Below are 14859 nucleotides of genomic sequence, written 5' to 3' on the forward strand. Positions count from 1 at the left end.
CTAAAATAAATTTGCCCCCCGGGAGCGACCCTTGCCTATGGGGTCGCTCCCCCTGCGTGACATTGGCGCCAAAAAACAAATCCCCGGTGCTTTGTGGTTTCTGCCCCCTTAGCGGCAGAATGACCTAAAATTGGCCAATCTGCCCCCAAGGGGGGGCAGAAATGGTCTAAATACAATTTTCCCCCCAGGGGAGCGACCCTTGCCTAATGGGTCGCTCCCCATCTCTAAAAAAAAAAAAAAAAAAAAAAAAACGCAAAAAATAAATTGCCCTGGCGCCTAGAGGTTTCTGCCCCCCCCAGGGGGGGCAGAAATGGCCTAAAATAAATTTGCCCCCCCAACCCACCCCCACCCCCTGGGAGTGACCCTTGCCTACGGGGTCGCTCCCCCTGCATGACATTTGCGCCAAAAATAAAATCCCCGGCGCCTAGTGGTTTCTGCCCCCAAAAAACGTCCGATCTGAATGGCCTAAATACAATTTTCCCCTCCAGGGGAGCGACCCTTGTCCAAGGGGTCGCTCCCCATCTGTAAAACAAAAACAAAACAAAAAAATCCCTGCTCCCCTTGCGTGAAATTTACGAAAACAAAAAAAAATCCCTGGTGTCTAGTGGTTTCTGCCCCCCTTGGGGGCAGATTGGCCCCATCAAAATAGGCCAATCTAGCCCCAAGGGGGGCAGAAATGGCCTAAATATAATTTGCCCCCTAGGGGAGCGACCCTTGCCTAAGGGGGCGTTCCCCACCTAAAAAAAACAAAAAACAAAACAAATGAAAAAAAAAATGAAAAAAGATCCCTGGTGCCCTAGAGGTTTCTGCCCCCCCCCTGTAATAAAACTGACTTGGCCAGAGGGGTGCACACAGTCCCAACACACCATAAAGTCAGATGGCATCAGAGCACAGCATGTACAGCAAAACACAAGGATCACATGCCCCTCAGACTGGACATCTGGACACCTAGCCATTGGTCCACATTGTGTCCATGCAAGATCGAGGTCTACCTGCATCAGAACCTTATTTATGACTCCAAGACAACTGCTTGTATTCATTACTCAACAAGGAATGTTGTAATTGTTTATGGTACCCAGAGAAATGTATAAAACAATGCAAATCAACTGTACCTTGAGACAGTCCTCAGACACCGGTTCTGTAACTGTTCTCCCAGCCAAAATGTTTAATTAAATGAACTGTGCCTGTTTTGCCAAACACCTCCTGTCTGTTGTTTTTTCAAGGTTAATTCACAGTTGAGCAACATTTCCATTTGCTGAGGTCAGTGGTCTATGCTCCTGTTCACCCTTGGGACCTTCCTCTGGTTTTGTTCTTCCTCCAAGAAGCTCCTTTTGAGCCTCTTTCTTCAGTTTCTTTAACATTTCTCACCTTGAAAAGCTTTTTTCTATGGTGGCCATTTCCTGACGACGGAGGATGAGGGAAAGAAGGGCGCTTTTATGTCAGAAGCCCTTTCTGAAGATCTTTCCAGATAAAGTGGTTCTGCAGTCAGATTCCCCTTTCCCTCCAAAGGTCTCTTCCTCTATTCACGTAACTCAGGACCTTATTCTGCCTTCTTTCTATCCTTCTACTACTTCAGAACAGAAAGTTCTCTGGCATTCCTTGGACTTGGTAGTGGCTCTGATTATCGTTTTGGAAAGCTTCTCTCCACAAGGTGGACTTTCTGTTCATTTCTTTGGCTTGTCTAAGTCTTACAGTGTCCACCTTGAGTAAGTGGCTAAAAACTGTAATTTCCTTAGCTTACCAGAACACAAGTATCTGTCTGCCTGTGGTCTTGCAGGGGAGTTCTACTAGATGGGTCTCTTCCTCTTGGGCCTCTGTTAAAGGCTTCTCTTTGAAGGACATATGTGCGGTTGCAACATGGTTGAGTCCTCACACCTTTGTTTCTCATTATAAACTTTGGATGGGGAATCTGGTTTCAATGTCTTTTGGGTCTGATGTGCTGTCTGCAGTAGAAGGATTATGAATTCCTCTTGTTGTTTCTGGTTCAATAAAACACATTCCGTTGCATATTTTTGTCTCAGTTATTGTTAGACCTGATAGCCTTAGTGTGGTTTTCCCCCAAACATTTTGCTTACCTCCTCCACTTTTCTGACCTTGTTTCTGCTGTCTTTCAGACTCTGTGCATTTTACCACTGCTAACCAGTGCTAAAGTGCTTGTGCTCTCTCCCCTAAATCATGGTAACATTGGCTTAACCTCAATTGGCATTGTTAGTGTACTCATAAGTCCCTCGTAAAGTGCACTACATGTGCCAAGGACATGTAAATTAAATGCTATTTTTGTGCCTGCAGCACTGAATGTGACACCTAGTTAAGTAGCTCTTTAACCATGCCTCAGGTCATTGCAGAGCCAGTGTGTGAATATTTACATTGCCATGGTGCCCTGGCAAAATACCCCTTTTGCCAGGCCCAAACCTTCCCCTTTCATGTATGTACGTCACCCCTAAGATAGGCCCCGGACAATCCAGAGTGCAGGGTGCAAAATAGTGAAAAAGGCAGGGCATTTACTTTTAAGTTTTGTATGTCCTGGTAGTAAAAAACTCCCAAATTTGTTTTTCACTACAGCAAAGCATATCTCACCCATAGGATAGCATTCAGATTACCTAATTATGTTTTATAAGTGTAATTCACAACCTAGAAGAGATGAGTTTATCAAGTTTGGTGTCTCTGGACTCACAATTTAAAAATCACAACTTCTGGTGAAGTCAGATTTTAAACTGCAGTTCTGAAAATGACAATTTTAATAAGGTTGCATGTTCTTACTTTAGACATCTGGTGCCCGCTGCCTGTCTCCAATCCACGTCTGGGGTGGGGTGACAGTTGGGCCTGTCCATTTCTTGTAGACAGCCAAACACAAAGGGATCTTAGGTGTGACTGATGGGCCATCCTCAACCTAAAGGACAACCCTGGGCAGGATGGGAGAGAGGGGCTGACACGCACAGTATAGGCAGTGTCCTGTGCCCACACAAAGGGCTGTAAACCCCCCTGTAGTGAGTCTAGTGTCGGGGCAGGAAGAGAGGACCTCTGTGCCCTTCAAATAACTTTCTTTGAAGTCTCACCCACTTCAAAGGCACAACTGGGTATAAGTACTGGACCTCTGACACCACCAGCTCAGTTCACTTCTGCACATGTGTATACTCTGTCAAGAAGAAGGACTGCTGGGATTCTTCAAGAACCGCCACTCTGCTGAACTGCTACTCTGCTAGACTCCTGCTTTGCTGTGCTGAACTGCTGCCTGCTGCCTTCTTGCCTGGGAGTGAGAAGGACTGGACCTGCGTCTATACAATCCAGAACCCAGAGTGACTCCAAAGGCTAGTTGACTGGTCTCCTGTTTTCTGAAGTCTCAAGGAGACAAATGACTTCAACTTATCCTGCTACAGCACCTGGACTTTGCTTGCTGCAAGCCTTGCCCTGTCAAATGGTGGCAACCCAATCCTGGGAAGTAGGTATAAAGTGCTGAATCAACCAGACCCAGGCATCCTCATCGGAATCAGCGAATGTTTGCCTTTGCTTGCGTCAGAACCAGCTCATTCCTTCTTTCTACTTTTCTCCTCTCCACGCCTGTGAGATGAAAGCACACTGTTAAGCCTGCCTCAAATCCCTACATATCCCTGCCTCACATATCCCGACATACAACGTTCCTCCATCTCACCTGACACTAGTACTGGCACTCATCTCCAAGCGGCAGTATTAGTCTTGAGTCACCGTACCTCTCCTGTGTCAGAGAATCCAACTCATTATCCCTGCATGCTTTGGGCATCATCTCTTCTCCCCCACCTGCTTGTCCAAAACCTTTGCCCCACGTTTGTGTCTTGAAAAACCGACTCAGTCAGTAAACCCGGAAAACCTCTTGCTCGGCCAACCTTCTCAGCAATACTGCATTCCCTCTACTCTCCTGATGTCTTACTGCACTCCAAACAAAGGCCTAACCCCTGTGCACTCCAAGTGACATGCCTCATCTTCAGTCCTTGGTCACATCTTGTTTCCACCAGTTCCAATACTTTAAATGCCCTAAAAAAAATAAAAAAATGCCCCAAACAGCATGCTCTTCCAGGTGGAAGAGCATCTGAACCTCACTCGGCTTCTCAATATATTTATCTTCCAATTTCCTCAACCTCACTGCCCTAACCTTTTCCATGGACTATCCTGTATGTCCTTGTCAATTTCACCAACACAGATTCCTCCAGATACATCACTCTCATATCCCGATCTTTCACAAATCCTCTGCAACTGTGAGGTGTCTTGCATCTGCTTCACGGTCTAAACCACAGAACCTCACCCACTGTGAACGAGACAAAGGCCCTAATTCAGAATTCGGCGGCCGGCCCTGCAACAAGGAAGCCGGCTCCGAATGGAGCCGGCGGAGTTGCAGGGGTGCGACGGGTGCAGTTGCACCCGTCGCGATTTTCACTGCCTGCAATGCAGACAGTGAAAATCTTTATCGGGCCCTGTTAAGGGGCCCCTGCACTGCCCATGCCAGTGGCATGGGCAGTGCAGGGGCCCCCAGGGGCCCCACGACTCCCGTTCCCGCCATCCTGTTCCTGGCGGTAAAAACCGCCAGAAACAGGATGGCAGGAAGGGGGTCGGAATCTCCATGGCGGCGCTGCAAGCCGCGCCGCCATGGAGATTCAGCCCACCCGGGGGAAATCCGGCGGGAAACCGCCGGATCCCCTTTTCTGACCGCGGCTTTACCGCGCGGTCAGAATGGGCACTGAAGCACTGAAGCCTGTTGGCGGTGCTTCCGTTGCCCTCCACCCTGGCGGTCATAGACCGCCAGGGTTGGAATGAGCCCCAAAGTGTCAGCCACCCCTTTTTCCAATTCCACAATATGGCTGGTTCGGAGCAAGATGTTACCTTCCAAACACGTCACTGAACTCCAAGCACACATATTAATTATTTGTTGTCATCCTGTTAACCGCTTGGTTATCAATCACAAATGTCACTTTATAGTTTCGGAGCACCTGATCCCACAAATGCACACCAAGCACCATGTGAAGAATTCCAGGAAGGCAATGGTAAAGCCTTTTTCCTCCACTCCTGTGGTCACCTTTCAGCATACCATTGCCACCGCCGTACACTCTGAATACACCAGCGCCAGATGCATCTGAAAAGATCTCAACTGCCCATGTCAAGGGTTGGTTTGCAGTCATAATGTCAATCTGGTATAGTGTTACACAAAATGCATCCACATTGTCAAGTCATGTTTGATTCTGTCTGTCCTTCGTATTCTGCCGAGTGGTTTTGTTGCACCTCTCATGGCAATTGTCAGTTGCCTGAAAAAATTCCCTAACCAGGGTCAGCACTCCACGAACGAAAATTAAGTGTCCTAGCACTTTTAGCAGTTTCGTCAACTCACATTTCTTCTTCCCTATCAGTGTCTTTAACAATAATTTCAAGCCAGTTAATTTTTCCTCCCAAGAGTGATAACACCATCTAAACAGAGTCTAGCTCTGTGCCTAGAAAAGTCAAGCTAGTAGGCGTCCATTCTGTAATTTCTTCTGCTGTTACACTCCATGTTTCCGCCACCGGTTTTAGCATCTTCATCAGCCTTTAAGTGCCCCTGCCAACCATCACAAAGTGTTGAGGGAATGCAGCCCCTGCTCAGACATGGACAGCTGTCTCTCAACCCACTTCGCACAGGTTATGAAATTCTCAAGCCACTATCACCCATTTGACATGGACCTGCCCATGTAGTGGAATCCTTGAAATTGAATCCACAGGAGCTGAAAGTCACCTGGCTGGACCGGCGATCTAGATACTGATGATTTATTGTCTGCTTTCCCCAGTCCCGCTCCCTTACCTTTCTGTGGATGTGCCAATGCTAGTGTATGTCATTGTGCATGTCAATAAAGTCATTTACTGATGTCTCTTCAGGCCAAAAAAGGTGATGAATCAAACAAGTTGTCCAACTTTTTCTTAGGAACTGTCGCCAGAGTCAATACAATGCGGTATTTCCGCAGCTGCTTTCCGAACGGGCCTGTCTTTCTGCCACATGCCACCTCTTTAGTTTTACCTCCCTCACCCTGTGGTCCTCCCACCAGGATCCTTAATTCTTTAACCATCTACCCTTGAGTGGTTCATTGTATGGAATCTGAAAACCTTGCATGAAGTCAAACAGTCTGGTCACTGCACCATCCGGCCAGGGGTCTCCATTCAACCAGTAATGCTGCACCCAATAGCAAGCTCACATTGTCTCTGACGTCTTTCGACAGGGAACTGTTGGGAGTGGATCACAGCCTCAAAGGAACTCCTGACATTCTTCCCTAGATGCTTTGCATCGTCACCATATATGAGTAGCTTGTGGGATCTGGTGGGTCTTTAGGATCTCATGAAAGTGAATGGTGCCACAGGATATTTGCATTTCCACAAATTAATTTCTCTTTAGAGCCAGGCTTATGGAGTGGGTTGGAACAGGCTTAGCCAAGACCCCTGACCAAGGACTGTGCTCAAATCTCTCCCAGCAGAATTGCCTGTGTTTATTTTGTCCTTAGGACAAGTAGGCCCAACTCTCTGCAAGCAAACCCTTTGGCTGCCAGTTTACAGAGAAGGGAACTGTCTGCAGTTGAGGTAATATGTGTGTTCATATGTGAGTGCTGTTCGAACTTGTATTTATGGTTCATAAATGAAAAGCCTTCATTATTAGGGTGAGCACTGTAAATAAACTTTCTAAGGTTACACTGCACTATTGACAGAGGTTCAAGTAAAAAAACAAAAGTGTACATACATATTTGAAAAGTTTAACAATATGAGCCGAAGTTTAATGCTCCCAGAATGCTCTCTGATTAGATGCAAATGTTTGCAGAAGCTTGTAAGCAAGAGTGATGATTCTTTGCTTTCAAAATAAAATGTTCAGAAAAAAATGCAAGTTGGAACATTTTTTTTTGCTACTATAGAATTTAAGTGCTATTTCTTTGAAGCATCATTTAGTAAAATGTGTTGATGCATGCTAGTATTTCCAAAAAATATTCCTAATGGAAAATCAGTGTAACCATTTTCAACAAGATTATGGGAAGCATGAAAATAAACAAGCACTGGCAAAGCCAACCGATCCAACATTTTTTGTGAGTCTTTTGGTTTTGTCAATGCGTGTCTTGTTTTGACATGACTTTTGTAAACATTTTTTGTTGTGGGAGCTACCAGGCCCTAACCATTGTAACAAACATTGGCAAAAAGCAAAAAACAGTTTTTTGGTCTCAAAAAGCACACATTGCCACCAGTGGCATAACAAAGGCCCTGCAGCCCCCTCCAGGGGGCCCACTCAGCATAGCACCTGAATTGAGGGAGTCTGGAGGAAGGGGTCCCTGTATGTTCTTTGCGGGGAGGGCACTTCCAGTTTCGTTATGCCACTAATTGCTACAGTAGTTCCTGGCACTGAACAAAACTACTTTTTGTGCCAATATGCTCCTTGTGGAAGAGCAGAATGCGATCACTCACAGTAAAGCCAGCCGATAGATAGAGAGAGAAATAGAAGTTTAATAAAAACAAAATGTCTTTGTTAATGTCAGACCTAATTAGGGACCCAATTTTTTAAGAAAGTCACAAAAGTGCACCCATGGTATATGTCTTTGAATTAGTGGCTTTCATGAATTCACAAGAACTTACAGAAGTAGATCAGGAAATCGTACTCCTACAAAATATTTGTGACCTGTATTTTAGCACGAGCAAATATGCATGTGCATACTTGCTCATGTGAAAATCTATTGAGTGTTTTACAAGTTCACTTTCCCTCTAACCACTTTTTTCCCAACCCTGGAAGAACTTTTACTTCTGCCATTGTCAGAAGTAAATTTCCAACCGTTCTCATTATGGGAAAACAATTAGAGAAGAGCTGGTGAAAATCCTTAAAACATGCAAGTTAGTAGGTTTGCAGACTCAATTGCATTCCAGCCCTGGAACTATTGCTTACTGCTTTCACCAGCCCCAGTATGTAGATCTGCGGAAAGGTGGCAAAATAAAGGCATTGCTATAGTAGGGATTGAAATTGCAAGTATTCAAGCCCTAATATAGTAGTAGCCCCGGCATAATCAGAGAGGCTATTATCAGAGCTCTCACATAATGAGTTTGCTGCCATAATTTGTCGCCGCACTACATGGCACCAAAGGGACAAGTAGATTTTTTTACAGGACAAGTAGATTTAAGAAGCAACCTGTCCCATGGACAAGTAGATATTTTATTAAATTCCACACCCCTGAGAGTAATTAAAGAGTAAACACACTTTCTACAGTGTCCTGCCCTAGTGATGAATGTCACGCAAAATGGAGAGCAGATCCTAAATTAACTACAACCACTTTAGACTCAGATAGTATTCCTTTTCCTAACCCAGCTTCAGCTGACTCACATTGTAACTATAAATACTAAGCATAGAGACTCAATCCATCAGTAACTTGCCTGATTGTGAATAGTGCTAGATGTTGGGTTCTGTATCTTTCAAAATCTCAAGAATTATTTTTCTGCACAGAGATCAAGGAAAAACTCAGACCAGACTGCTGATGCCTCAGGTGATGGAAGCCAGGTAGAAAACTCTAGTTTGCCAACATCACAATCTGAAGATCAACCAGTGACAAAGCGAGTGGTGAGCATTTGGCTGCAGGAAGACTCGTACCATTTTTCATGTATTAATAAGAAAACACATAGAGAAATACTGACCTCTGGTCCGCTTGAATATACACATAATTGTTTGGAAAAAAAGCTATTGTGGTCGCTGTTGCAAAAAGCAAAATACACTGTAGTTGTCGTCACAAATCTTCAGATTTAGGGGCATATTTATACTCTGTTTGCGCCGAATGTGCGTTAAACATTTTCACGCACAATCGGCGCAAACCCTGCCCCATATTTATACTTTGACGTCCGACCCCGCGGGCGTCAAAATTCCACCATGTGCGTCATTTTTTGGAACGGGGAAAAAGCCTTGCGTTAATTATATGCAAGGTAGGCGTTCCCTTCCAAAAAATTACTTTAAGGCCTGTGCCCCATATTTATACTCTGACGTCATTTTGACGCACAGGAGGGGGTGGGCCTTAAAAAATGCCGCACAGCCTGATGGGCGCCGTTTTTTAACGCCTGGGTCAGGGCAGGCGTTAAGGGACCTGTGGGCTCGGAAGGAGCCCAGAGGTGCCCTCCCCTGCCCCCAGGGACACCCCCTGCCACCCTTGCCCACCCCAGGAGGACACCCAAGGATGGAGGGACCCATCCCAGGGAAGTAAAGGTAAGTTCGGGTAAGTATTTTTTTCCGATTTTTTTTGTGGCATAGGGGGGCCTGATTTGGGCCCCCCTACATGCCACTATGCCCAATGACCATGCCCAGGGGACATAAGACAGGAGTCATGTCAATGGAGGTTGGGCGTCAAACAAAATGGCGCAAATCCGGTTTGAGGCCTGAATTTTGCCTCAGACCTGACTTGCCCCATTTTTTGACGCACAACCCCCATTTTCCCATACGCCGGCGCTGCCTGGTGTGAGTAAATTTTTTTTATGCACACCAGTCCGCAGCGCCGGCTAACGTCATTCCATAAATAAGGCGCCCGCATGGCGCGTTGGAATGCCGTTAGCCGGCAGTAAAACTTTTGACGCACAACTGCATTGGCGCAGTTGTGCGTCAAAAAGTATAAATATGGGCCTTAATGTTCCAACACCAGGTTTTTCACAGGGCTGTTCAAACTCCCATTCCTCATCAACTCTCTCTCTCTAATACCTAGTTGCGGTCGCCAGTAGGAAGTCATAGTTAGGACCATGTTTCAATTGAAAAAGCATTTTTTAACTTGCCTATATCTTGGACACTGTTTGACGACTCTTCACTAAATTTTCCCAAAAAGTGTGCCAGTGATTCTTGTTGTGCACAGGGAGTTTCGGTGTGATCCGTCAAGCGGGGGGGCCGAAACAAATGGGGGGGGGGTCAAAAAAAGTGCATTTCCATGTTAATTCCCATTGGATCTTTGAACACGACTACAGCCCGAACTACTGGACGGAATTATACCACATTTGACAGAAAGGTAGCTTTTGGTACGCAGATTACGCTTTTTGTTATTTGGTGTAAATCCCTCCAGTAGTTTAAGAGAAATTAAAGGAAAACTACATTTTTATATCTAGAGGCACAAAGCCTTCGCAAATCCTCCCAATCTTGTGCAGAGATCTGATTGGCTGCCAACACTTCAACCAGGAAGTGTTGGCAGCCATCCTGCGCCCTGGTTTCAGCCGAGTCCCAGAAAAAAAGATTTTAAGAAAGAAAAGGAACCAGGATAGGGATACCCTAACCCCTTTGCTCCAGTGCTAAGGTCCCAGAGGGGACCCCGCTCAAGGGCAAAAAAGTACTTTTATTTTAAATTTTAGCAGTGAATTTGTGACAAGGTCATGAATTCGTGGCAACATTTAAAAAAAAAAAAACAACACGGTCTCCCAAGCTTCTTTTAGTGAAGCCCCTGGGTGAGCCAGGTCCCAAGAGGCATACAAAAAATATAGGAGTGGGGTGCACGGGCCCTCCTCCTAGGGCTTATTTATGCCCTGGGGACTGACACCTCCTCGGGGCTTAAATGAAATAGTATACGGTGGCCACATGGCGCCCCTGGGGGACCACGTATCTTGGGGCAAAATGTTTAATTGTAGTAGGGGTGTACTACGGGCCCCCACAGGCTCTGGGGACCACCACCTCTCTGGGAGCCAACAATCAATTGTATGCAGGGCCGCATAGCCACCGTGCCCTGGGGATCACCACATCCCTGTGGCAAAAACGTTTAATTATAGTAGGAATGGGGTCCTGGGGACCCCCACCGCCCCACTCCACCAGGCACCTCTCTGGGGCTAGCAATCTATTATATGTGTGGGGTGGGGTCCGTGAAGCCCCCCCACTCTGCAGCCTCAAGGACCTCCAGCTCCCTGGGGCTCAATTGAAATAATGAAGGGGGTCCATTTCCCCAGGGCTGTTTAAGGATGGAGAATGGCCGCCAGGTCAGAGCAAACACAACGCTGCACCCAGCAAGTGAGAGCTGTCAAACATTGAATAGAGATGGGCCTCAGAGGATGTGTACCCGGGCCAAATTCAGCCAGGAATGGGGGCCGTGCCGCCCCCCTGAAAAGGACAAGAAAGAACTCACTTGTTAAAGTCACATACAGATTTTGCTCCAATAGATCAAAGATGCATTCACCTCCACAAACGATTTCAGATTGTTTATTAATATGGAATCGCTGAGTAAATATACTTGCTTTGCCTTCGCCAAGCCCAGGAGTTAGGATCAAATGTGCTTTCCAGATGTGGAGCGTCAACTGGGGCACCTGCCATATTGATATTTGTAAGTGTTTCCTGTTGAGGTTTGAATTTCTTTGAAATGAGCATTATGACCAGAATGGAAGCTCACCTGCCCGTTTATCCAACAAGATTCCATAGTGTTGCACAAAATGTCTATCCAACTGGAGTACTTTCCACTGGTTAGTAGGAAGTGTTACCTCGTTGTGTAAATGTCCAGTGTGTATTCTACACTACAGCTGCCTAATGGACCAGGAAGAAATGTCTCCAGCATACATACTGGTCATTTACCCAAGGAGGCAGAAAGAACTGCACTTGGGTGGTGCAAAGCTGTGGTTTGTGTTGCATGAAAGGGCTGGTGAGATCCCTTTGTGGCAGAGTCACTCACACAGGTATTGACACACCCACACAGACACTCACACACCCACTCACAGACCCACTCACAGACTCACTCAGACTCACACACCAACTCACAGACCCACGCAAACACTCACATACCCACTCACAGACCCACGCAGACACTCATGTACCCACTCACAGACTCACTCGGACTCACGCACAACACTCACAGACCCACTCAGACTCTCACAGACCCACGCAAACCCTCACACACCCACTCAGGGACGCTGTCACACCCAGGGACTCCCTCTCACACCTACTCTCACACCCAGACACTCTCACACCAACTCTCACACCCAGATAGACCCCCTCAAACCCACTCTCACATTAAGACACTGTCACACCCAGAGACACCCTTCCACACCTATGCTCACACCCAGAGACAAGCCCTACACCCAACCCCCGCTGCGCACGGCCAAAGGCCTTGCTTTGCATGGGGTTAGGTGGTTATAGGGGGTTGGCCCTCCAGCCAACCCCCGCTTTGGCCATGTGCAGCAGTGGTTGGATTAACGTATAGTAAATAAAATTACTTTACGTTATATAAAATATAGAAATTCTCTGAAAAAAAGCAGGGGTTACAGGGACGTTACAGTTAGGATATAGAACTAAAAAAGCCATAGAAATTAACTGAAAAAAACAAAGCTTACTGGGATGTTATGGTTCTGAATTTACTCGCACAAACCATAGAAATTCAGCAGTTATAGTTACAGTTATTTCGTCTAAACATAACTGGCGCCTTAAGGTAACTATAACTCGCGCCCTCCCCATGCACTGCTAATTACTGCAGATATTACAGCACTCATGACAACTTTTATAATGTCAATGAAAATATCAATGAAACTGAATTTTTATGGTTTTGTGCGTGAAAACCTTTGTTTTTTTCAGTGAATTTGTATGTTTTTTTTTAACGTAAAGTAATTTTAATTACTATACATTAATCCAACCACCGCCGAGTACAGCCTTCGTCTGTGTGCAGTGGGGGTTGGCCACAGGGCCTGGTCTGTGGCCAGGCCCTGCAGCCAACCTCCATAACCACCCAACCCTGCACCACACATGGCAGAAGGGTCTGTCTCCCTGGGTGTGAGAATAGTTGTGAGAAGGTGCATCTGGGTGTAAGAGTGTCTGTCTGGGTGTGAGAGTGGATGCGTGAGGGTTTGAGTGGGTCTGTGAGTGGGTTTGTGAGGGTCTGAATGGGTCTCTGAGTGAGTACGTGAGAGTATACGTGAGTCTGTGAATGGGTGCGTGAGCTTCTGAGTGGGTCTGTGAGTGGGTGGATGAGGGTCTGAGTGGATGTGTGATGGTCTGAGTGGGTCTGTGAGTGGGTCTGTGAGTGGGTGCGTGAGTGTCTAAGTGGGTCTGAAAGTGGGTGTATGACTCTGAGTGGGTATGTGAGTGAGTGAATGAGTGCCTCATTGCTTCTATGAGTGAATGATTTAGTTTATGTATTGGTCTGTGAATTTTTTAAAAATAATTTTTGCAGATATTCGCTAATTCGTTGCAATGTTACACGGTGGCCGCGCTGAGCGGCGCAAGGTATTCGCGAATATCGCATGTTGTAAAAAAATCATTTTAAGGTCATAATTTGACCCTCAAAGACCCATATATCACACCCCTATGGTAAGGGTACCTCCACTCTGACCCCTTATGCCACTTATTTTATTTTTCAGCCCCGGGGACCGTGTCCTGTAACCTAAAATGGCGGCTTTTCCTGTCAGGGTGCAGCCAGCCAATCACAGCATTCTTGTTGGCGCAAGCATTCATGAATATGCTGCAATCGCCGCAAAAACATCACAACGGATCCATGGCCCTAGATATACAAATGTATTTCTCCTTTAATATCTCAAAAACTACTGAATGGATTTACACCAAATAACAAAAAGCACAATCTGCAAAACAAAATCTAGCTTTCTGCCAAATTTGGTGTAATTCCGGCCAGCGGTTCAGGCTGTAGTCGTCTTCAAAACTCCTATGGGAATTAACATGAGAAACACATTTTTTTAATCCTCCCTTTTTCTCGGCCCTTAGCTTGACGGATCACCCCGAATCTTTCCAAGTACAACAAGAATCACTGGCACACTTTTTTGGTAGAATTTCGTGAAGATCCGTCAAACGGCACCAAAGATATAGGCAAGACCAAAAAACACTTTTCCTATGGAAACATGGTCCTAACTCTCTCTCATGTCAATGCCAAAGCTCTAAGCTAGAACCTCTCTAGGGGCAAACGTACGAAATAAAGCAACGAATGCTGTTGCACAGTGGTGCATCAAAGGAGAGCAGACCTGTGCTGTGTCTACTAAAATATGGTACTGTTTCCCTCTTTCTCCCTGTTTGGTAGACTTTAAGCTGCCTTGCACCAATGCAAACACCCTTGCACACTCTTGTTTCTCCTGATTCTTCTCCTCATCTCACAGGTGGTCGCAGACCTCGGCCAGCCCACGGTGAGATTAAGAAACCCCTGCCTAGCAGATTACTGAATGTTTTGTCTGTGATGTGCTGACAAATTATAGTTCTTGTTCACCAGCGCACATTTCCACTCGCAACAATTAGCACATTATTACAGTTTTGACTCTCTTTGTTTGATTGTACTGCTGAATATCAATACAAGCAATATCGAGATACATGAATATTGAGGGACAAAATATTGAAAGATAAGTGCATATAAGGAGTTATAGATTTAATATTCCTACGTCCACATTTACGTCCTTTGAAGCTATCTACAACTCAAAGGTACATGTTTGTGGAGTTAGTGTGTAGAAAACCGAGACTTGGTTACCTGCTGATATTATTTGTCAGATTTCTTTCCTTGAATTTATATCCCGTCAATATTCGGTGGCGATATTCAGGTTTGACACCTCTTTGTACTATTAGTTCTTGACCTCTCTCTCTTCAAACTTTTTAATGCCGCGTCCCCCCCAGTGGAAAAAAAAAAATCGGGTACCCCTCCAAATTTTTCTCAAACATTCTATTAAATTGGCAATGTTTAAATATGTCTAAACTTATTTAAACATTCCAGTTAAGTTCTGTTACTGTTTTAAAAATGCAATCAAATACATGATGCCAAACATACTATTCTGGTCAAGCAGGCCTTACTAACGTGTAAAAGTTTTCACAGTTTGATTATTAGAAGCGGGGGTGACAGTTTTGAAGAGCATTTGGAGTCCCTTCCCTTTTGACACGTGCTCCCAGCTTGGATTTAAATGACAAAACATATTAGTGATGGCCCATTA

At 45.6% G+C, this 14859-nt stretch overlaps 1 protein-coding gene across 2 annotated transcripts in view; it reads left to right on the forward strand.

Annotated features, from left to right (window-relative positions):
• LOC138293602 (serine-rich adhesin for platelets-like) overlaps positions 1-14859 on the forward strand; it is a 620895-nt gene that overhangs the window by 474924 nt on the left and 131112 nt on the right. For both annotated transcript variants that reach the window (XM_069232871.1, XM_069232872.1), the window contains one exon: positions 8456-8569. In XM_069232871.1, the coding sequence (XP_069088972.1) occupies positions 8456-8569 (114 nt within the window). The remainder of the gene's footprint in view (positions 1-8455; positions 8570-14859) is intronic.

Source organism: Pleurodeles waltl, chromosome 4_2, assembly GCF_031143425.1.
Source record: "Pleurodeles waltl isolate 20211129_DDA chromosome 4_2, aPleWal1.hap1.20221129, whole genome shotgun sequence".
NCBI classification, from domain to species: Eukaryota; Metazoa; Chordata; class Amphibia; order Caudata; family Salamandridae; genus Pleurodeles; species Pleurodeles waltl.